This window comes from Antedon mediterranea, chromosome 5, assembly GCF_964355755.1.
Source record: "Antedon mediterranea chromosome 5, ecAntMedi1.1, whole genome shotgun sequence".
In the NCBI taxonomy this organism is placed as follows: domain Eukaryota; kingdom Metazoa; phylum Echinodermata; class Crinoidea; order Comatulida; family Antedonidae; genus Antedon; species Antedon mediterranea.
Genome location: NC_092674.1, coordinates 20,151,239 through 20,176,149, shown reverse-complemented (window position 1 = coordinate 20,176,149; position 24,911 = coordinate 20,151,239). Strand labels below are relative to the sequence as shown.

At 35.4% G+C, this 24,911-nt stretch overlaps 1 protein-coding gene across 2 annotated transcripts; it reads left to right on the top strand.

Annotated features, from left to right (window-relative positions):
- The first annotated feature begins 17 nt into the window (after positions 1–17).
- LOC140048757 (uncharacterized) lies at positions 18–24,911 on the top strand. Of its 2 annotated transcripts, XR_011845138.1 has the most exons (6): positions 18–161; positions 1,564–1,773; positions 2,175–2,302; positions 2,606–2,872; positions 6,619–7,988; positions 24,376–24,911. XR_011845138.1 is itself a non-coding variant. In XM_072093534.1 (5 exons), the coding sequence occupies exons 1-5, from the start codon at positions 81–83 to the stop codon at positions 7,010–7,012; spliced, it is 1,080 nt and encodes a 359-aa protein (XP_071949635.1). In that variant the 5' UTR covers positions 18–80; the 3' UTR covers positions 7,013–8,041. The 2 variants fall into 2 exon arrangements, 1 of the variants encoding a protein (XP_071949635.1); XM_072093534.1 differs by lacking the exon at positions 24,376–24,911 and having other exon boundaries at positions 6,619–8,041.

Here is a 24,911-nt window from a genome sequence, read left to right as displayed (position 1 = left end):
GGGCGCCACCACGTCTCGCGCCACACAATTGTATTCTGAAGAGTAACCTAGCTTAGCCTAGGCCTAGGACCTAAAATAATATGAATAATACATTTAATTATGTTTGCTGCAATCAATCATTGTCTAATTTAAAACAAAGTAGTATCGCTGATACCCTTGCTGTAAGTTCCGATCGTCTCATTTGCTGGGCCCCATCGTCTTTTATTTTATTTATAGCAGACAGAGAGGGCCCGATTCTTGTGTTCGATAGTAAAATCATTTTTTAGGTGATCATTTAGGCGGGAATCCATTTAGGCCTAGGCTAGGTAGATTATTAAAATGATCACCTAGGCCTACCTTATATTGTTATTGTATGAAATCCATATTATTTCTTTCTGTACAGATTTTGTGTGTCAATTATCTCAAAAAGTTGAATGGCAATGAAGTTGTTTAATTTAGTAATAGTAGGCCTAGCCTAGTACCCCAGGATTGGGTCAGCAAAACCATGTGCTTTACCTTTAGTGAGATATTAAAAGATATTACAGAAACGTACTGTACAGGTAGTACGTTCAAATCATTATATAAAGTAATTACATTTACACAATCTTATTCTTTTATTTTGTTATAATTATCACACTAGGCCTATCCTCTATTTACTCTGAGACCTGTAAGATAATTATACTGAAACTCAATAAATGACGAAAATGTTTTAGTGCGCCAAATAGCGTGACACAAAACCAAAACCGAATTCAAATGTGATGTGACCGATTTTGATCAAGCATAGCTAGTGGTGCGCAATACAACATTCTGAAAGTTGGGTTTATTGCGACAAAAATAAAATTCAATCGAATCCTCGTAAACGACAATTTGGCCCAATCATCTGTTCTCCGGCCTATTACTGTGTAGTACTAACTATAGCACAGGCCTAGCCTAGTAGACTAGAGTAGGCAAGCTAGAGGGTGGCTCTGTCAGGTAGGGCTAGGCCTCTCTAAGTAGCCTACTGGAGGTAGCCTAATAGTAATTCCCACTAAAGCAGGAGTTAAGGCAAAGAGAAGGTCCAGCAGCAACAAATGGTCAACAATTTTGGAATGAACTCAATAGGAACGACATGAAAACTCCTATAAACCATAAAATATTTAATAAATCTGTTAAAATATATTTTTTCAAATACAATTCATAATGTGCTGTAGTATTTGAAATATATGATTATATTTATGTTTAACATTAGTTAATAATGATACAGTATGTCATGCAGGTTGATTTGTCCTTTTTTTCTGTTTAGGGGTTGGTATAAGACCAGTTCTTTATTTCTAATTCCGATCCATCATATACAGTAGTTCCTTTTATTGTACCAGTTAACTTACTGTACTGTAACAGTATGTTATCCTTGTTATTTTCTTGGACTCATGTTTCAAATAAATGTGAATGAATGAGATCTACAAGATTAGTGTGAGAGATTTGAGAGAAGAATTACAAGGATAGGCTACACTAAAATCAAAATTTTATTATTAGTTATCTACTTTTTATTTGTTTGTAAAACTGATGATGATAATTAACCATGTCTTTATTTTTAATCACTTTTAGCCTATATTTCCCCTGGACTATACATATTGTCTTTGTAATGACTTAGTACAACAAAAGAGTGAAGATGATCAGTTTTCAATAACACTTCATGTAAATATTCATACAGAAGAAGAAGCAAATAAATGGCTCAACCAGTTTCATTTAAACACAAAAACAACCATGCGGGTCAGGGAAAAATTCAAGTGTGAAGGAACTAAAGTCATTTATAAGGTATAATTGTCATTTTTGAAATACGATACAGTATATTCTGAGGATCAAATTAAGTTACGGTTAGATGTTAGTAGGTTGTCGTACAGGACACAATGCCTCCTACTGTAATGTGTTGTTATATTAAAGAAAAAAATTAAATATTATCAAAAACCATTAGTAATGAGTTTATAACCAAGGGGTAAGAGAAAAACTGTTGATTGTACAAACATGGAGGTAAACCTCCATGGTACAAACGAACAGGAATGTAGAAAAAAATATTTGAAAAAATTGATTTTATGTTGTTTTCTCATGATCTGACACTAAAACTCGTCACACATTGGAATATTATTGAAACTCGGTCTATCCATTTGCAAAAAAGATAGCATTAAAAAGTAATAATAATAATATTTGCTTGTTTTTAGAAAGGTTACAGGTGTCACCATAACACCAGACCACCCGGGAAGAAGTTGCATGATAAACCGTCGAGTAAAAATACCAACTGCCCAGCGTTCTTATCATTCACAATTCGTAACACCAACATAACGCGAGCGTAAGTAAACACCATTGTTTCCACAAAAATATGTAATTGTCTTTATAAAGACCTTGATGTACTGTAGGTCAGGCTGAATGTATTACATGTATACTGCTGAGCCATGTCATATCTTAATCTGATGAATATTCTATTTACACACACTAATGAGTTGCTCATATTAATTTTAAATGTCAAATGATATTTACATCAATTTTCTAAATTGTCAAAATAACACCATCTCTAGCATAAAATATACCCCTGCATTGTTAATTTTTTTGTAATGTTTTTCCTTTATTAATTCTATTTGCACCATTTTTATAGAAAAAATGTGGAACATATCAAGCAATTCCCTATGAAAATAAGATTGGGATTCATACATAATCACCCAATAGGAAGCGTTGAGGCACTTAGACGTAGAGATGTGTCAGAAGAAACGGAGAGAACATTCATTGAATACTTTGAACAAGGTTTCAGCCCTAAATTGGCATTAGAAGCGTATAAATGCCACTTGCGTATGGAATTTGGCGAGCGTTACGATGAGGTTGCTTGTGATAGGGCTTTTCTACCTGAGATACAATGGTGTTATCGGTATGCAATCTGTTTTTTATGTAACTTCCATTAACAACTAACATACACGTGCAGCACATTGGTACAGTACATTCAGCTGCTTTTGTCTCAAAAACTTCTACCAATGTTTTTCAAATTTTAAGTTCCCCAAAATGAAAATGAAACGGAGTGTAATCGGTAAATCTATGAGAAATGACCAATGATCCAAGTAGTACTTTCTCTACCCCGTATAACTATAAATATACTTTTGCATGTAAATCATTCAATGTCTTATACACTAATTCCACTAATTTATAATCAACATTTTTAGTATTCTACAATTCTCTTTTTTTATGTCAATTCATACAGTAGTTTAATATATTATATCCGTAATTATAATAATTTATTTCAATTTAGATTTTACTAAAGTCTATATTCAATATCAATATCACAGATAAATTTTTACAACACACTGTCTTAGCTGACTTGTCTTTACATGCAACTGCTTGGGCCTGGTATATCATACCAGAATATCTTTAAAACTTGTTGGTTTTTTTATCAATCAAAATTGCAGCATACTGTACATTATGTCTCATTGGTGGAGTACTTGGCGTCAGTTGACTCTTGAACAGTTTGAATTAACATACTCACCAACAACCATTGCAAGAAACGGACCAGCTATGGAAGCAAAACACTTCACAAATCTTCTATAGTATTACATTAAGCCCTGGATGATCTAACTTTAGGTATTGGCCGCTTCTGAATAGTTTCAATTGTCTGGATCAACTTCAATACCATTTGCAGAACTTAGATCTTTCACTCGGCTCTTCTCAGTTCTTCCTCCAAGTAATGTTGTCATCAGCAATGCAGTGAACACTATTCAAACCATCTAGTGCTTATTGAAGTTCCTTTTGGGATATTTTGCTGCTGACTTTTAAGTTTGAGTCCGAATGGGAGCCTTTTCCAAATGTATTACCCCCCAAGCACATGGGTTGACCAGGGGCGGAATCCAGCATTGTAGGTTAGGAGGGGCTAAGTATATGAATATTGTGTTAAGAGATGGCTAGTCTCTTTGTTTAGTTACTTAACTACGATAAATGACTACAACGTAATTCGCCATAATATTGGTCTTTTAGTTGTAGGTCAATATAAGTGAGAAAATAATTGTTATGTCTTTCAGCGTCTCTGACTTCTTTAAGTGATTTCAAACGTAGTCCACATTCCAATAAGTATGCACCGCGGAGCACGTCCAGGTGTTAAGAACGACGCGGTCCGTTTTAGCATTTGTAGCGGCACTACATTCCTCCCAGTTTTCTTTGCTCTTCTTCCCTCTTGTTTTTCTTCCTTCACACGCTGCTCTTCTTTTCTTTTCTTTCACTTCATTTTTTTTTAACACAATAACATATACCTGTAACATATAACATAGAATTTAAAAAAAAAAGGAACTACCAAGAACCCAATTTATTTGTTTTGTTGGACCTATTCATAGGCAAATTCGGCGTGAAAGCAGGGGTTTCCCAAGAACCCCTCCAACATCCGAACCGCCGTCATCCTTCCAGGCTGAGCCAAATGATCAACCACCTCCCGGTTGGAATTAAATGCCGACCGCAGAGCCCCGCTGCCTTGCCCATCGACGCCATCATTCTTCTTAATGCCTTTGTAAAAAAAAATCCAGGTTGGATTTTTCCTTCGGCCTTAAATAGTGTCACCGCTTTGGTTACACTCTCGCTGCACTCTGGAATAAATTTCACCAATTCCTGGATAAAACTCCAGCGTCGAGTTGAGGTGGTCGCAGATACCTCCTCCGCTGTCTCGGTCATAAATGGCAGTATATGATGCGCCAGATGTTGTTTTGGGTTTTCGGGTACCCGGCCACATCCTGCCACTGGGCACAGGAATGCCCGACGTGTTCGCTTGTTGCCCGGTAACAAGCGGTGATGACCATCAGAATGTATTGTCGCACACAAAAACAACAGCATACTGTAAGGCATAGATTAGAACGCATGTATTTTTTGTCTAAGGACCACAAAACTTGCACTAAATAAATAAGAGTGTCAATGAAATTTGTAGATATTGTTTATTGCTATGAAATTATCTCCTGAACACAAAATTGTAGGGAATGAGTCTTTAAAATTTTTTTATCTAGTTTGCCAATTAAATTTCACATGATAATAGTTATTTAAATTGGATCAAATTGAAATAATTGTTTTTGTTGGTTTCTTTCCTACACAACTGAAATACTTCTATATACTTATTTAAACTTCAAAATGCGGGAAATCTTTAAGTTTAATGGGTTAATTAGAGAAAGTCTCCATGGGTGCTTACAAGCATAGTTATCTATTATTTCATCTATATCTAGCTGTATGTCTTGATCAATGTACATTAATATGAGAGCGTTAAATCTGTTTTCGCCCATCATACTTCTAAAATGATTCTTAATGAATTTGATCGATGAGTTAGCTCTTTCTACCCCAGCCGATGTCACAGATGTTTATAGTATGATATTTATTATCCAAATGACATTTGGGAATCATTGCACTGCAACAATATGTGTCGGATAACGTGTCTGCGTCTTTAATGATGGACCTGAGAACATTTCTATTCTTTTTTACACGTTTTATGTTTTCTTCATTGATTATCACTATTCTTTCATCCAGGTTATATATTGTAAGAATGTGTAAAAGCTGTTAATTTGGCAGCCGAATTTCTGTGGTAATCGCAACCAGAATGCACTTTTAGATTGCATCTTTCCAGTTATTGTATTTCTCGGTAATGAGTTTCTTTTGGCGGCGATGTGAGATATCTGGAAATAGCACACACGGAAGGTAATATAATCCATCATCTTGTTGGGAATATGCAATGTATTTAATGTATTCAACCAATCTCTACAACAGTGTCTTATTTGATATCCAGATTTAGTTTTTCGTTGACGTATTTCTGTGGTTGAAATCTTAATTGCTTATCTGGATCTCTGTTATCCAGAAGATGTTTAAGGACCTTGTCATCAGTTGGAGGTTTGTAGACGTAGCTCTTTATGTAGAAACTGAGTATACTGTGCGTAGGTTCTTCATTGCTTCTGCTGATTGACTTTCTAATTTTTTTAAAATAAAACAATTCGAAAATATCATTTAATGATATTTAAATATTAAATAACAATGCTGAAAGTGGTTTTTTGATTAAAAAAAGGAAAACTAGCTGTAGGCCTAAATATATAATTGTAAAGTTTGTTTTTAACCTACTGTCTCCCCCGCCATCATCTGATTCTGAATCACTATCATTTAGAGGTCTTTTTCTTTGAACCAATCTATAAAAAATAATGAGACTATACTTAGTAGGTTTTAAAATACAGTCATTTTATTTCTGTTAATGACAACATCACCTTCTTGTTTGAATAGTCATTAATAATTCTAACTTCAAACATACCATTTGATTTTCTCACGGTGATTTTGGAACAGTTTTCAGCTTTCATTGCTATTGCTAAGCAATTATTACATCAGGTTTCAAATTTATAGATTTCAACATGAAATAAATTTTATTCATAATCGTGAGTTTTACAACTAGTCCATTTAAGATTACTGACTCAAGATCTCAAGTCTATCACTAATACTCACTGACTACAGATAGCGCTGATGACTAGAGTCTCATTTAACCCCAAAGAAGCAGCATGTTCGGCACATGACAAATCCACTACTACAAGTAAACAACTAAAATTCTCATTTATTTTATAGTGCAATCAAACATTTTCAAAGGATCTTTCAATTTGTTTTTGTTTTCTTTATTGTATACAGGTTATACTACAAACACGTCAAACCTGAGGATAGGGTTAAAAGGAATTACCTAAGCCTTGACATACCCAAAAAAACATTAACAGTCCCCTCAACTGAAGATGTAAAAGAAGATCTACAAGAACTTTCAAACGCCTTTGACTGCCTAGCAAGAAAAATAACAGCCAAAATGCATACAGAGGCGGTTGTTGACTTCAGACCAGCTGTGCAGACTTTCATTCGTAATGTTAGCAGTATTAACACTGATTCATGCCTCTTAAAATCATTGTACAATTTTGCTGATAAGTCTACAAAAACGTTGAAACGAAAAAATGATAATAGTAATACAGATTTAGGAATAAAGTATGTCAAAGTTCAAGATAGTTTGATAGTTGACCATGACTATACAGAATCATAACATTAAAACACACTTCAAACCTAAAGACTGTACTATATCACATTATAATGCACAGTCTTGACAACTTTGTACCCCAAAGACTGTTCTATATCACACTATATGCACAGCCTCAAAACTCTGAGTGCAGTCTGTACACAGGATTAGAATGACACATAGGTTTTGTTTCTGAGTTTACAACACCCTTTTATTTTCTATTTTTAAATCATAAAAAATAAGAACATGTGTATTTAAGTTTGCTCCTTTAAGATTAGTAAATGGATTGTTCGACATTTGAATGACATGAATGAGATAATTCCATTCCAAGACACAAATAAGTAATGAAATCAACAAACACATTGTTAAGATGATTGAAAATGTAAATTTATTTCATATTCAGGCAGTAAAATAATATCTGAATGAGTTTATAGGCTTTAAATTAAATTTTAATATTGACATTATTGTGTTTATCTGTATTCACCAATTAAATCGTATGACTTGATGTGAATAACTAGGCCTCATAAGGTGACATTTACACGATGTCTCTGTATAAGTGTACTGACAGAGACAGCAGACAACTATGATACAAGTTTCTTTATTTGTTTCCCGATTTTTTGATACTTCTAAACAATCTGCGTACACTTAAATGTGGAACAAAGCCAGGAGATGTCCTTGCCCATCTACTCTTTTTTGGGATTATTTGCATTTTCCCTGCGTTGTCAGTCCAACATTCCTCACTAGGCCATTTGTAATTATCAAGAAAAGCTTTCAACATCCTTTATATCGACCATTCCTTTTGATGCGTTTGCTTTTCTTTAATTAATACAATGTCCCCCTTGATTTATTGGTGTGTTGACAATTAGGCCGAAGCTGAAGTTTATTATGTAGTCTTGTTTCCAATTTCCAATAAATAGAAGCAAGAATTCAAAGCCACTTTTTAAAAATGTGAGTATTGCCTCTAGTGTACAATCTTGCTATTAAAATTCAAACAAAAACAAATGTGTCCAGATTCCAGAACTAACCTAAAATTGTTTCCATAAACCTAGGGAATTGCCTAGCAAATTTGTTGGGTAGAGATGTGCCATCAATTTCGGCATCAAGTTGATAAAATAATCTTGTAATCAACACCAATGATTTTGTGTTATGCTTTTCCAGGTGTCAAAGTCATTTTTTATGCAAACTACAGCCCATTGAACTCATGGCCTAGACTGTTCCATTTCTAGCTCTATAGTTTTTGATTTGGTGAAGTTTTCTTTTTTCTTTTTCATATCATCTTTATGTTCAGTTCATCTTCTCCCTCTGGTATTTCAGTATTGATGTTAATTTCTTCCCGTTTGGAAATAATAAGTAAATAATAGCAATAACAAAACATTACAGCAATGTAATTTTGATTATTACATGGAAACCACAAAAACAAACAAAATGGAATTCATTTAATGTCATATTTGACAATTTAAAAGACTTTCAACCTCAGGTGGAATTTGATTGGTTGGAGATGTATTGTGTAGGTGCACTTTCTGGTTATTTGTACTCAACCACATCTGCATTTAGTACAATAACTTATTGATTGGTTTGTTGCAGGCATATACATTTTGTATCTTCATCATCAATTCAATATTCTTAAAAACTAATTTACTTTAGATTACCGAGATAGATATTTTCTTTATCTTTATGTAGCTCTTCACAAAATAATAACTTAAACCCAGGTTCTCAATTTCAGCTACAAAATTGATGAAACACAGAGTTCCAATACAAAATGCTTTTATTAATTATAACACAACTGCTTACTTTTAAAACTCAATACTAACTACACAGATCTGACTCATCTATCCAATTTCACAGTATTCCTAGATAACACAGGCTAACACTGCTTTAGAGTATCGCTACATCCACCCCTCCTTTCTCGAACGTCGTCCACGACGTTCGCCTGCTTAAAAACCGAGGGCCCAGTATAAATATATATTTCAATTATTTATTTAGACTTACCGAATAATCTAGTCTTAGGAATTATACTAAAACTACAAACTCTACAAACTATTAAAAAGGCATAAAATGAGGAAACATCAAAATCAACAAAACTTATCTATGATAATATAAAACAAAGTTATTAGTAGTGCGGTTCATTACCACCTGAACCAGTCACATATTACCAACCATGGCAAACTGTCTATTATTAACTGTATCATTACATCATGAATACTATAAAATATAAGATACATTCCATTCTAAAATGAAATTGTACAGCACAGTACTCAAGTTGACCAAGTAAATACTTTACTCGTTAGCATATCGACTATGAAACGACAATAAAACATTAGGAATGATTTAAATTACTACTACAATACCATCACCATGGGTAACCACTTAACTACAGTATACGGTAATACTACCTTCGTTATGCTTTATTTATTAATTTTTTTGTTTTTATTATATTTTTTATTTATTTATTTTTTTTGTTTTTGACTACGTAAAGTATATCAATTAACTTCAATAGGCGATTGGAAGGGATGACATCTCACTCACCCCTCCCATCTGAAACGTCGCCCCCTACTGTACGTTAATCAAGTAGTTCATGAAAATACATAATATATACAGTAATATAAGTTCAAACGATTACATGACGATACAAACGGAGATGCGTATGGGTTAATAAGATGGTAGCCTACTATGTTGCTGGTGCTGACATCGGCATTTGGTGAGGGTTTGGCATTCATTGCCTTTCTTCCATTCTTTTTCTTTGTCGTGGGTCACCGCACGTTAGGGCATATAACGGCGCAGCTATCTCCGAATACTGGCTGATAAACCGTCTGTAGTAGCCGGTAAATCTAAAAAATTGAAGAACTTGTTTGCGGTGTTCAACCGGGGAGGGCCAGCTTTCGACTTGCGCTGTTTTAGCAGGGTCGGCATGAATCCCCTCGGTTGATACAATGTGACCCAAATAATTAACCTCAGATCGAAGGAGGGAGCATTTTGAAGGCTTTAACTTCAAACCATTTTCTCTAAGACGTTTGAAAACCGTTTCCAGAGAGAAAAGTTTTGGTCACCGAAGCACGACATCATCCAACGTTGAAACGTGGCCGGTGCGTTTTGGAGTCCAAATGGCATTCGGTTGCACATGCACTCAAATAAACCCATTGGTGTGGTAAATGCCGTTTTTGATTTATCTTCTTCTGCTACCTCTACCTGCCAATAGCCCAGGGGCAGATCTAGGGTTTTGTTAAAGATGGGGCCGCCATGGAGCAAATATACTCTAGGGGGGGGGGGCATGTCCCCTGAAATTTTTTTTTTCTAGACGCCCGGAGAGAGCATTTGAGGCGTTTTAGCGGGTCGATTCTTGTCATATAATTATCTGAACATAGTAGGTTTTATAGACCATATTAATATACGAAAGTGTTTTTTTTTTGGCCAATAGCAAAGGGTCCTTCACACGTGCTCCACCCACTCAAGTTCGGCTAACATTGCTCATACAGCATTAGCGACTTTTCGTTTTTACGGCGCAGCTACGCGCACATCGAGTATTGGCGGTTTTTAAATGCGATTTTATTTGCTGGAGGTAGCTGGACCAGAGCACCATAACTATAATTATTCGTTGTAAACTGTATTTAAGAAACAAACAAAAATCTATCAAAATGGAGAGATATTAATACAATTAACACTAGAAATCAAAGCATTTTGGTCGTAGAATGACTTATTTTTTTGACCAATAATAGTAAATATTATAACGAATTGTATTCATGTATTTCAAATTTTCAACTCATGAAATATTAATTATTTGTAGGCCTATACTATGACATTTCGTGATGGCCTACTGAACATGTTACAAGTGAACACACTTCCATGATTCTCCTTTCATTTTACTTGTTGAGAGGGTTGATGAAATTTATCCTTCTTTGATGACGGCGGGAAAAATCATCAACGATGGCTTCGTAATCCAATTCGATGTCCTTATGTATGAAAAGAAGTAAACGACCATTCAACCTGTCTTCTCCCATTGTGCTGCGTATCAGGGGCGCAGCCAGCAAAGAATTAAAGGGGGGGTCAACCAATATGTGAGTATTTTGCGAGCGAAGCGAGCAACCATGGGCTGGGGGGCCAGGGGGCCGCCAAGGGCCCCCGGTTGGGGTCCAGGGGGCTTCGCCCCCTGGAAGCTTTGGCGGTCTAGGGCAATCTAGATCATTTGAATCGGTTTACGCACACACAAATATGACAATGTTAACACTAATAAACTGAAACAAAGAAAACAAAAAACAACATTTTTATATTCCAGGCTGCCACAGACAAACACTTTTTTTCTTGCTTGTTTGTTGATTTGTGTAGAGAGGCTGTAAACTCAGGAGGAATTATTTGAATTCCTCCCTTTTCACCAATACAAAAGTTGCATGAAATGAACGTAGAGATGCAAAAGTTTGAAAAAAGATATTAGAATGATAGCATGGAGTGATATTATTGAGAACCGTAAGGTTATAGAGTTCATACACTGTGCAAGTCCAAGAAGCTATCTTGCCTCCGTGTGTAGTACAGTACATACAATATTTTGTTTAAAAATATACCTATTTTGTTCGAATGTATAGTATAGGTGATAGCTTATACATAATTGTAATAACTAACTTCTAAATTATTATCATACATTTTACGTTAGTTACTATAACGGCGCTCTAGACATCGCGTGATGCATCTTTAAACATAAGTTTGGAACATTCTTCTTGGCTTGGAGACAGAATTCGCGAATGAAATTCTCTGTATTAATGTTCATGTTAAAGTGTATGTTCATGAGGCACAATCCCGAAAGCTGCTCATAAGACATGTGATTTCGCAAACAGGTTTTCGTTCTCCATAAGTCGAAAAACTCCGCTCAGCTTCAGCAGACGTTACGGGCATAGGCCTACGCGATTAGAAGAAGTACACGCACATTCGGGAACACATCTGGATCCGCTAATTTTACACAGTCGCTTCCATCACTGAAGCTCGGAATGAAGATGTTCGTGTCTTGGCAGATCATCGTACCAAATTCAAGTTCCTTGAAGACTTCTTCAACATTACACTTCGATAGACTTGGGTGCTACGCCAAATATGTTAGAGCATGGCCTGTTATCGGCAGAAAAACGGGTTTTTAACTCGGTTTGTTGATTTGGTAATACTGCTCGGTAGTAATCTTCCACAGTATCTCCAGGATGATTTGATCTGTATTGTTGTCTCATGTTTTTATTTATTTTTTCTAAAAAAAAGGGTGGGGTCAGGACCCCCGTGACCCCCCCACTGGCTGCGCCCCTGCGTATGACAGACTTAATGAAGCGAAGAGATGAGTTACTGCGCTCTACCCCAGCACTTGTCACTGGAGTTTACCGCTATCAGCTCCAAAATCCGATAGATGTTTGGGTACATATTTCTACTGCATACTTTCATCGTAGCAGATAGTGTAGATGGCTTATTTGATTCATTACACCTGTTTTGATAACAAAAAAAGTACTTAATTTGTGTGATGACCATGTTTTTCAGTTAGAAACGATTAGATGGATATATAGTACATAAAAATAACGTAATAATACTTACCACAGTCGTTTCCAAAGTTGAATTTCGTGATGCAATGTGCGAGGACATGGAAGGTCCGGGAAATAGAATTGCAAGCTCGTCAACGTCATTAAGTAAATTCAGATTAGATGGTATCAGAGCTAATGCTCTGAGGGCTTTTGACGTAATACTGTACCTTGGAATCTTTCACTCATTCCCTCTAGCAATCTATCTACGAACGGCAGGAAAATTGCCCGGCGAAAGTATGTTCTTGGCCCATTTGCATGAACGTTGTTTCTGTCTGTTTTCCACAGATCCGTGGCATTTGTATTTTATTACCAGACACAATGGCCATACTCTTCACTTTACTGTATGTTCTTGAATGTTGCCTTCCCACCATTGAGTCTAATATATTTGGCTGTAGGCCTCAATGATATCTAGAGTGCTCCCTTGGAGGGATTTACTAAGGGATTTGCTGTACCCAAATAGATGTAGGGCCGTTTGAAAAGCAACGATGAAAGTCGGGCTGCGGATTTGATGAAACAGTCCCTGTGCATCGGTTCTTGATTTACTGTCCCACTTTCTTGTACCTTTGTTTGATGCTATTGTCTCAAAGCACTCTAAAAGAAAAGAATGTAGCTCATCAAAATCCTCAAGAGCTGTATGCCGCTCCACCCACCTGGTTTCACATAGACGCTTTATCTTCTTTTTGGCAGACATACGTTTCAGATCATCAAAGCTGGCAACGTCATCCTTTTCCTCCATTTCTATTTCAAGTTCGTTCTCACATTCGTCGCCGACTTCTTCATCATCGTCATCTTCGTCAGTTTCATCTTCACTATCACTATGTAATGCTTTTCTATTCTGATTTGAATCCGTGGTCTCTTTTGCGTCGGGTACAACACGTTTGGTTATAATGATGTCTTCTAATGTGCGTTGTCTTTTCGGCGAAAACTTACGGCTGATTTAAGTGTTAAATCATATTGTGAATTTCAGTAACTTTACAGGCTTGAGAGAGTGCCAGACTGAGCCCATGGCTTGCACATTGATAATATGGAGCTCGTGGACTGAAGACTTGGAAGAGTTTTGCGCATCCCTTTTGGCACCCTGCCATGTTGCCAGCTCCGTCGTAGGTTTGTGCCCTGCACATTCCTGGATCTAGTCCAATAGATTTCAACGAAGCGACCAGCTTGTCGCAGATGGCTTTCCCGGTGCATTCTTCACAATCGATGAACTTGATAAATCGTTCGATAGTTTTTCCTCCTGTTAGGTACCTTATAACAAGTCCAAGCTGTTCCCAGTTTGACGAGTCTGTGACCTCATTGGCCTCCATTCCCAAATATCCACTTCCGTTTTTTATTTCAGTTATAATACGTTGAATAAACTCCTTTATGCATACAGTATTATAAGCTCGTTCTGTGCCGTTTTTGATATGTAGGTGGCATTCTTTAAACAGCTTTCAACGTGTTCTTTAAGATTGTCATCACCGAAATCCACTCTAAAACGTAGAAGGGCTTTGAAATTCCCCTGATTGTAGTCTGTCGACGATGAATCATCCCTATGTCCTTGACGCCCACACAGTTCCAAACACTTGACAATTGAAATCAGAAACGATCGGTTCTTAAGTACCTGTCTTCTATTTTGTGATGCAAGGCGATTTTCGATGATGAGCGTAGGTGTTTCCGTGGTGTGCATGAAGTTTCTCATACGAAATTCAGAATCCTGGTGATATTGGAGATGTGCATGGGTCCGTATGTCGGACTGGGCATCTTTTCAATTACGAAAAGGATGTGTGATTACATTTTTTGCCTTCATTCCTCGACAAGGAGTTACCGGGAAAAAGACACAACAGAGGCAAAAGAGGCCATCTGCGGACTTCGAATAGCTTAAAAAGTCATACTTTTTCAGCCAATCTCTTGAGCAGTATTGTTTTTTTTTTTTTATTCTGGAATTTTGTTATACAATTCAATAGTTATCGTTGATATATGTGAGCCTGAATCAATAAGGGCGTTACATTTTACTCCATGAATTGATATTTGTGCCTTGGCCCGACAAGATATGTCTGTCCTTTTGGTGTGTGCTTTTCACCACCAACCCACCCTACTGTTATGGTGACCTGTCATACTTTTTCAGCCAATCTCTTGAGCAGTATTGTTGTTTTTTTCCTCCTTTTACGCTTCTATCATTGTACAGTTTAGCAGGAAACTTGAACCCGGCCTCTGGCTCACGGTTTCTGATTAAATGTAGATTTGTTTCAGAAGTTAGTCTTACTTGTGCTGATGTAACAGCATCATATATGTCTGTATATCTCGTCGTGTTAGGTAATTCATCTTCATCGCTCGTTTCTTCTGGCACCGCTTCTTCTACCCTCCTAACACTTCATCATCACCACTTTCAGTACCTTCAACACAAGGATTTTTTGCGGTTGATGCTCCAAAAAAACTTAATAACGTTGATTGTTTTCGTTTGTCTGCCGACATGATTGATTGAGTAGTATATACTTCCTAGAATATAATGATTAAATATAAATTATCATCACTGGCCTATTTATGATCGTCTAATACAATATTAATAAAAATGATAAGTATAATACTGGTCTGCCTCCTAAGTACTAGATTTACATTCATTACCCAACCTACTCGACGAGAAAAATGTCTAGGGATGGCCTATTTAAATCAGCACAAGAGGTCCTTGCAGACAACTAGGCCCTAGCACTTACGGGTTAAAGAAGATTGATATAAACTGTTTAAATAGTAGACCTTTTAGGCAAAACTATAAACAAATAAATTATGAAATGTTGAAACTTACAAATTTAGATGTAATAAAGATACCTTCTTCAACCACCTCAATTGAATAGCTCATTCAGCTTACAACACCACGTACTCCCAGAGGAACTGAGTGTAGTAGTAGTAGTGTACGCGCGTCGTTAATAAAATTAGCATAGATAGTGTCGTATTCTATAAGTATCATAAAGACACAGTGGCGAGGCGGACAGAAGTAAAGTACAATATCACAACCGATCTTAATGTATGAGTGTTTATTTAACACCATTCAATTCTGTAAAGATTGAATAAAAAACAAAGGTTACAGTAAAAGTCAACCTGAGATTTTAAACTTTTTGAATCACTCCTGGAAGGTGTTCAAGGGATGGAGAGGATGAGTCCTAGAGTATCAAAATAACCGAAATTGGAGGCCTACTGGAATGTCTTAAATTTCCTTTAAAAACGGTCACAAAGGGTTTGTGGGTTGGGAGTAATGGGCGGCATGGCCCATGCCAATATTCACAATTTTTCTGGGATGGAAGAAGGTAAACGTTCTGAGGTGGGTATTTCTTCCATCACTGATATATAATGCCTACTGGCCATCTAGGTAATGGCAAACGATTGAATCACAACCACACATGCATGCTTTTGGTAAAAACTTCATCTGGCTCTTTAGTTTACATACACATGTAAAAAGTTCCAAACTGACAACTGGGTTAGGGACTTCCAAACTACCCGATTCATTTAGTCCGCATACTGATCTCTGCCTGATAGTTGGCTCGTATGTTTAGGTTCTATGAAGGCTGTATTCACCATAGGTGAGTTTTTTAAATGTTAAGTGTTTCCCTAAGTGGAAATACAGTATTTAAATATTTATTGAGTAAATTGAAATACTTAATATTCAAGGAAAACACTATAGTGTTAATGGTATATGGTCACTGAGTCTAGATGGAGGTAGCATTTCAAGACCCTCCAAAGAGTAGTCTGTTATTATATTATAAAGTTATCTGTTCAAGAGTACCATATATTTGGCAATATTCAACTTTACTGTACACTGCTGTACGTGCAAAGTCTTAGTCAATTCCATTTACAAGGAGTGGATGCGTTACAAATGATTTCCAGTATGACCTCTTCCCATAACCAGCAAATAATGACGTGCTGCAACCTGTAATGCCATGGAAGCTGGTTAGATTATTCTTAATAGGTTTTCAACCACTTTATTGTTCACTATACCAGACATCGTCTTTACTTTGGTACGGTTGCTATTGGAGTTACAAAGTACATATCATACATCAACTTTCATGTATAATTGCAAGCTCTTTGTTATTGACATAAAAGAATTTCTGAAAACGTTCTGATATTTGTGGCCCAAAACATATACGGAAGTACAGATTAGTACATTGGGACTATCCTTTCAATCGTGTCACTGCTTTTATCCACCCCTTTCCAATGTAATGATCAAATACAACAAAATGACGAAATATCTAGGTAACTTGCATAAATACTTGCATAGTCACCAAATGTTTTACAGCCATGTTTACTGAATCCTATAGTGCATGACCATCATGTTTTTAGTCGCGTGGAAGCGACTCTATAGTTCACTATGTCGGTCGGTCGGTCTGTCTGTCGGTCTGTCTGTCTGTCGGTCGGTCCGGTATCACTATGCGTTTATCGCTTTATGACCGTATCTTGATATCAGTTTAATCTAGCTAAGTCAATTTTTCACAGAATATTCCTTATGGCCAGGAATCGATGTGGTTATGTTTTCACGGTGCGCAATAAAAAATTACGCGGTCTACGCACGATTTAACGAAATCACGTTTGTAATCATATCTTAACAACCATGAATCACAATTAAATAAAATTTGGTACTCATAAATTTCAGGGCATAAATCATCATATGGCAATACAATTACGTGCGTAGCGCATGTAACGCATGCTTAAGCGCGCTTAAAATTTTCAAAATTTATTTTCGATGAAATAAGAGTACGTTTCAGGCAATTTTAAGCGTTTACAAAATTGCCATGAGTGCGCAGATTTTTGCGCGCGCACTGCGCGTTAAATGTTATTGCGCACTCTTCTTGCCCGATTTCTGTTTTCTTGACTTACTTTTCAACTCGAAATTACGTTATACGAGCACGTCAAAAGTGACAGGCTACGCACGTGTAAATTAAAAAAATATAAATGTTTTTAAACATTTCAACATTTTTAAACATGTTCAGTAATTTCGGTCAGTATAGTTCACTATGTCGGTCGGTCGGTCTGTCTGTCTGTTGGTCTGTCTGTCGGTCCAGTATCACTATGCATTGTAGCACGCGACTTAATGGCTGTTGGCCTTGTTAAGTTTTCTTCTGGAACATCTGTGGGTATTTCAACGCCATCCATCAAGATATGTGAAGTCATATTTGGTTAAAGATATTAAAATTGGGCTATGATCATACTCCAATGGTTGATCAGAAGATTTTCTGTCAGTTTTTTTGTTTTTATATACTTTATCGAAACAGTTGCCTTATAGAAATCCGCAAATGTTTAGAGCGATGCTTTCTCAGTGACTCATGAAGTTTTAAGTTTTACTGTTTTTTTCTTTCAATAAGTTGTTACTTTAAATATAAGATCTTCCTTATCATCTGTTAGGTCGAAATAATATTGTGTATTATGTGTGATTCGTAATCAGTCCGACCATTTCATGCAGAACCTGTTAATGAATTACAGCGTTTCTTGTTATACCAATGATTCTATTTTGAATCGATCAATCATCCACTCAGTGTTGAGAGTCATTGGTTCTGATTAGTTTAGATAGGTAAACTTGTTTACCCTTTTAACCTCATTTCTACAACGAATCCAATCGGTTTTTAAATGTGTTGGTGGTTTCAGAAATGACAACTTCGGTTGGCTAACTATTCAAATATATAATTACTCATTGTGAAAAAGTGGATCTCCTATCAGTCCTTTGTGAAATTTAGGTTTGAAAAGTCTAAGCTGATGTCCTCGTGTATTTCTGCTTAGATTGCATCCCATTTCTGCCCCTTTCTGATAAAAGGAAGTAATCAACAAAAACATGGTTTTGAGTAATTGACCAAAACATGTTCCTTCAATTCCTGTTAAAACTGCACATGATACTGAATAGCCAATTGTGTAATATAATTGATAAATTTATAAATTAAACTTTAGTAAAAAAAAAAAGAAAAAAAAAGTGAGATTGCAGAATATTTTTGATTATTTCTTTTTGTCAGAAAATTGTATTCAATAAATACAAAAAAGGTGAATGTTTGATTTCTGACAAATGGAAGTATGATCCTGTGCTTCCTTTTGTCAGGAAAAACAATGCCTTTAAATGTGGACTTTGTCTGTATAATAAAAAAACTAAAACCTCATCAACATCATTGGATAAGAAGAAAATGAATCTCATTGGAAATTTTGATCAGCTACTGTATATTAATTTTATTCAGGCGAAGATTTTTATTTAGGAATGTTTCTTCTTTGGTATTAAAACACATATACCAATAAAAATAATGTAAATTTGTTTGTAATTGATTTATTTCGAATTAATTTAAGAAATGATAAACAATATACAACAAATTGTGTTATTATTCATCATTTCAACAAATAATTATTAATAGTAATAACTACAAATTCAATTGTTATAAAAGACAATTTCATAAACATGAGTTTTCAAAGTTAATTACATTGCGGTTTTCAATCACTGTTATTTTATTAATTTTCTCACAAATTTATTTATTGTAAAACAACAACTTTCAAAAGCGACAACACAACAAATTACTGCCATTATACAGTTTAAACCGTTAATAGTAAAACATATGGTATAAATTGAAAGTATTGTTACATTTTTTTTGTTGGATTTGTCATACAGTATTGTTTATCGTTCTCAAATTCATTAAAATGATGTAACAATAATTTCGACCTCATATTATAGACAATTTCATAAATATGCGCCTTCAAAAGGTTTCTCACAAATTCATTTAGCATACCACAAAAATGTCCAAACAATTTTACCAATGACAGCACAAACAAAAACTGCCATTATACAATTTAAAGAGTTTTATAGTATAACATAATATAAGTTGAAAGAATTGTTAAATTGTTAGTTGAAGCCGATAACAATTTGTCGTATTTGTTTCTCCTTTTTAAATTCATTAATATAATTTTTAATAGCTAGACAGCAATAATTATAAAAGACATTTTCATTAGCATGAGCTTTTAATAATCGGGGTAGATTCTAATTTTCCTTTATTTGATTCGTATCGGTCATTCACAGTGCCTAGAAATTGTTAGCGTGTGGCCAGCAAATCAGCAAGATTATCATCGCAGGGTAACCCCTTGTAAAATTTCAATCTGGAAGGGGGCATCAATGGTCCTAACTGAGAAATGATGTGTTGTTTTTTTGTACTGTTTATTCCACGAGCAGTTGTCTTTGCTGGAAATACTAGTGAACCCTCTTCTATTTTACTGATTAACTTTTTCTTTAAAAATATGGCTGCATTGAACTGTCCATGATGGTCTGTTTTATAATGTAAAGATGTTGAACCCTTTCTAAATTCTGCAACACTAACATTTTCTAGGAGTGGCCTAGTTTCCTTTGATTTCCTACTTTGGCTTAGGCCGCTTTCATAACAAATAAAATCTTCAACTTTCATTTCATAGACTTTGCCAGCATTCTGGACACACATCACAAAATCATTCCAGTCTCCGACTTCCTTCATTTCATTCATTTCTTTTTCCACCTGGCGGTGGAAACTGTCAGCAGACATAAATGTGTGCCCTACAGTGAAGTATTTTAGCGCAATTTTGTTTGGCCCATGAGGTGTATTTACTAAATGAACTAAAGCAGTATATAATGTCCAATTCTTGTTCTGACCAGCACAATTATCCATCCAAATGACAAAGTTAAAGTGGTTCCTAAAGTTGACATTATCAATGGCTTTCACAAAAGCACTTGTCACATCTTCATCATTCCTGCCTGATAGACCTTCGTGCCATAGGATGCCTAGTGCTTCTTTTTTATGAACAGAGTGTTTGTTGATTGGGGCAAAAGTTTGATTAATCACAACTAAACGCCTTGTGAAAAGGCATACCTTATAACCAGGCAACCGTGGAATGAGAATCACTTTCTGCATGTCAGTTGATAAGTATAATGTATTTTTGTCTTCTTGAACTGAACTTTTATCAATTTTGTAAGCTTCCCTTGTTTTATCATAATTTTGTTTATGTTTTAACCAAAATGAACACTTCGCACACTGATTATCAGAACATACTTTAATGTCCTCATTGAATTTCTGTTTCTTCTGCCTTCTTACCTCATCATTTTCTTTAGAACTACTTACATGGAGTTTATGTTCCCCACATATCTCACAGTCTTCAGTGCCAAGCTTTGCAAAACTGATATTGAGTGAAGTAATTGCTCTTGTATACGATACATAGCTTAGACATCTTTGTTCCTGTTTCCTGCATTCCTCCTGATAATCAGCATACATTATATTAATTGTCAATTCACTTGGTAAATATAAGCGATTTGGGGCATGTTCACGACGGTAATGAGAGATATGTGGATGAAATGACATTATGTGGTTAACCATGAATTTGTTTTGATCTTCTGATATTTTGTGCTTAGGATTATGTTTGCCTCTCTTATCTTTGAGAGTTAAACCCATGGCTGATGTTGTTTTTAGTGCAGTAGTTACCACTTTATCACTTCTATGACCAATAGTGTGCAGAAACATGCATTTACAAACAAACACCTTTTCAGGAGGTACTATACCGGGTAACCAAAAATGTCTGGTTACATTTTTGGTCTGATGTTTCAATGGCCGTTTTGGTTTAATTTGTTCAATGTGGTTAAAAATCCATGATTTACGTTCATTGTAGGAGAGCTGCCAAAATGCAATGTGAATTTGTTTCCGATTTTCAAGATCTAATTTTGTATAGCATTTCTTTTGCGAACATTGACAAGGAGGTAATAATGGATGCTTTGAAAGGGCCTCATCCATGTCAGACGCAGTATGATCCAAATCTGTACTTCCACCAGCTTCACTATTGACAGATTCATCAGTGTCAATGTTACGAATAGATTCATCTACTTCAATATTTGGAATACCAGTTTCGGTATTCAGAATAGATTCATTGCCGTCAACATTTAAAGTATTTGGATCAATTTCAATCAGAATAGATTCAGTGGCTTCAATATTTGACATAAAATCAAGAATACTTGCATTAATTTCAATATTGAAAATAGATTCATTCGCGCCAATATTCAGAGACTCATCTAATTCGGTATTCGGAATAGATTCACTGACTTCAGTATTCGGAATAGATTCACCGACTTCAGTATTCGGAATAGATTCACCGACTTCAGTATTCGGAATAGATTCACCGACTTCAGTATTCAGAATAGATTCACTGACTTCAGTATTCGGAATAGATTCACTGACTTCAATATTCGGAATAGATTCACTGACTTCAATATTCGCAATAGATTCACTGACTTCAGTATTCGGAATAGATTCACTGACTTCAGTATTCGGAATAGATTCACTAACTTCAGTATTCGGAATAGATTCACTGACTTCAGTATTCGGAATAGATTCACTGACTTCAGTATTCGGAACAGATTCACTGACTTCAGTATTCGCAACAGATTCACTGACTTCAGTATTCGGAATAGATTCACTGACTTCAGTATTCGGAATAGATTCACTGACTTCAGTATTCGGAATAGATTCACTGACTTCAGTATTCGGAATAGATTCACTGATTTCAGTATTCGCAACAGATTCACTGACTTCAGTATTCGCAACAGATTCACTGACTTCAGTATTCGGAACAGATTCACTGACTTCAGTATTCGGAACAGATTCACTGACTTCAGTATTCGGAACAGATTCACTGACTTCAGTATTCGGAACAGATTCACTGACTTCAGTATTCGGAATAGATTCACTGACTTCAGTATTCACACTAGATTCACTAACTTCAGTATTCACACTAGATTCACTGACTTCAGTATTCGCAACAGATTCACTGACTTCAGTATTCGGAATAGATTCACTGACTTCAGTATTCGCAACAGATTCACTGACTTCAGTATTCGCAACAGATTCACTGACTTCAGTATTCACACTAGATTCACTGACTTCAGTATTCACACTAGATTCACTGACTTCAGTATTCGGAATAGATTCACTGACTTCAGTATTCGGAATAGATTCATTGACTTCAGTATTCGGAATAGATTCACTGACTTCAGTATTCAGAATAGATTCACTGACTTCAGTATTCGGAATAGATTCATTGACTTCAGTATTCGGAATAGATTCACTGACTTCAGTATTCACACTAGATTCACTGACTTCAGTATTCGGAATAGATTCACTGACTTCAATATTCGGAATAGATTCACTGACTTCAGTATTCGCAACAGAATCACTGACTTCAGTATTTGGAATAGATTCACTGACTTCAGTATTTGGAATAGATTCACTGACTTCAGTATTCGGAATAGATTCACTGACTTCAGTATTTGGAATAGATTCACTGACTTCAGTATTCGGAATAGATTCACTGACTTCAGTATTCGGAATAGATTCACTGACTTCAATATTCGGAATAGATTCACTGACTTCAGTATTCGCAACAGAATCACTGACTTCAGTATTTGGAATAGATTCACTGACTTCAGTATTTGGAATAGATTCACTGACTTCAGTATTTGGAATAGATTCACTGACTTCAGTATTTGGAATAGATTCACTGACTTCAGTATTTGGAATAGCTGTAAAATAAAAAAATAAAAGTTGTTTATTTATCATTAGTCAAGGCAAGTAGTGCTGTAATGCATTCTCATTCTTTCCACACATTACCTTTAATAGGAATATCTTGAAATGGAGTATCTGGTGATTCATAAAGTAAATGATCTGAGTCAAATGGAAGTTCTTCACCGTCAACATCAAATGTGACAATCCATTTACTTCCATTTTTTCTTTTTACTGTCCCAAACAAACGTGCATCTCTCCATTTGTTCCCAAATAAATTGTAAGACCAACGGGAAGTATCAGCAACATTTGGTTGGTCACACCTCCATGCCTCTGTGGACACTCTAGAATTAATTCTTATCCTCTGCATTTCTGAAATAATAAAAATAAATCCACTAAATTGTAGGAATATTTAGAGTAATTATAATTACAGTGGCTTTTTTGCTACTAATAATACAAAAAAGATAGGTTCCTGATTCTAAGCCGCTATAAAAATCACATTTTAAGCTTCTGGAAACACTGTATAAAATGAACGTTTTCCTCAATAATTTTGTATCTGAAGTTCCTAGGTGTTCATGTAAGGCACTACATAATACACTAATACTATAAGCCTAGCCTAGGCCTACAACTAATATAATAGGCCTAGCAGTATGATAGAATATTGCAGTTGCAATGATAAAAAAAATAAAAAGGTAAAGGTACTTACCTATTAATATTTTTGTTTAGAATATTAATATTGTTGAACAAAAAGAGTTCTGCACATGGAGAAACTAACATGTGCTGATTGCTTGAAAGTTTTCAGCCTTTTCCCAGAACAATCAAGATTTGATTAATATTAGTGATTATTAAAATATTTATCAACAATTGTATGGTTATTCAAAAATATCATGACATGTTTTCAAATTTAAAGGATTTAAAAAACCACCAAAAATAAATACCAATTTGATTTTTTCTGTTTATAAGAAAAAGTTTTCTTGAACTGATAAAAGGAAGTAAAAGGCATTGCTTCTTTTTGTAAGAATAACAATATAGTTACACTGTACTTACCAGTTCTGACATAAGAAGTAAAAGCCATTGCTTCTTTTTGTCAGAATAATAATATAGTTACACTGTACTTACCAGTTCTGACATAAGAAGTAAAAGCCATTGATTCTTTTTGTGATAAAGAAAATTACAAGATCATGTAGTTTACTTCTTTTTAAAGATATGTATCTCTGTAACAAATGACTGTTGAACTTTTTTTTTTATCAGAAATATTAGGTCTTGCTTTAAAAAAAAAAAATATGAAAAAAAAAAAAAATATTTGAAATTGTGGGTTACTTCCTTCTGTCAGAAAGGGGCAGATTTGAAGGAAGTCTTCCTTGGCTACACCCTCGAAACCTTTTGAAAATGTTCAATCAAGTCACCACGAATTCGTCTGTCATACAGGGTTGTTAGGCCAAGAAACTTTAAACGATCTCCATATGAATAAGAATGGATCGCTGGAATTTGATTTGTCGCATGACGTTGTCCTCTTTCAAGTGCGTTTATGTCTTTTTGGAGAAATGGATTCCATACCTGGACACAGTATGTAACGTAATGTTTGTAAATAACGTTAAAACCGTCTTTATCCATGTGTATAAAGAACCTCTTAATTACTTAAGGAATTTTATATCTGTAAACACCGTCAGCCAAGATAGCATGCGAAGGTTTCAAGAAAGAGAACCCATTTACCACTCCTTCCAACCTTGATAAAGTCCAATAGTTAGGGTTTTTGAAAACAAAGACTCGATACCCAGGTTTCTCTTTCGAGATTTCTTGAAACAACAAACTTTAAAAAAAACTTGTATCATTGAAAGAATGAAAAATTGTTTAAATAATTACATTATAGGGGGTCTCTGACCCAAA

Excerpts from the sequence above, each read along its gene's own strand:
- LOC140048757 (XM_072093534.1), top strand. The coding sequence starts at position 81 with ATGAATAATACATTTAATTATGTTTGCTGCAATCAATCATTGTCTAAT. Across the intron at positions 162-1,563 it reads GTATCGCTGATACCCTTGCT|CCTATATTTCCCCTGGACTA; the intron begins GTAAGTTCCGAT and ends AATCACTTTTAG. Across the intron at positions 2,303-2,605 it reads AACACCAACATAACGCGAGC|AAAAAATGTGGAACATATCA; the intron begins GTAAGTAAACAC and ends CCATTTTTATAG.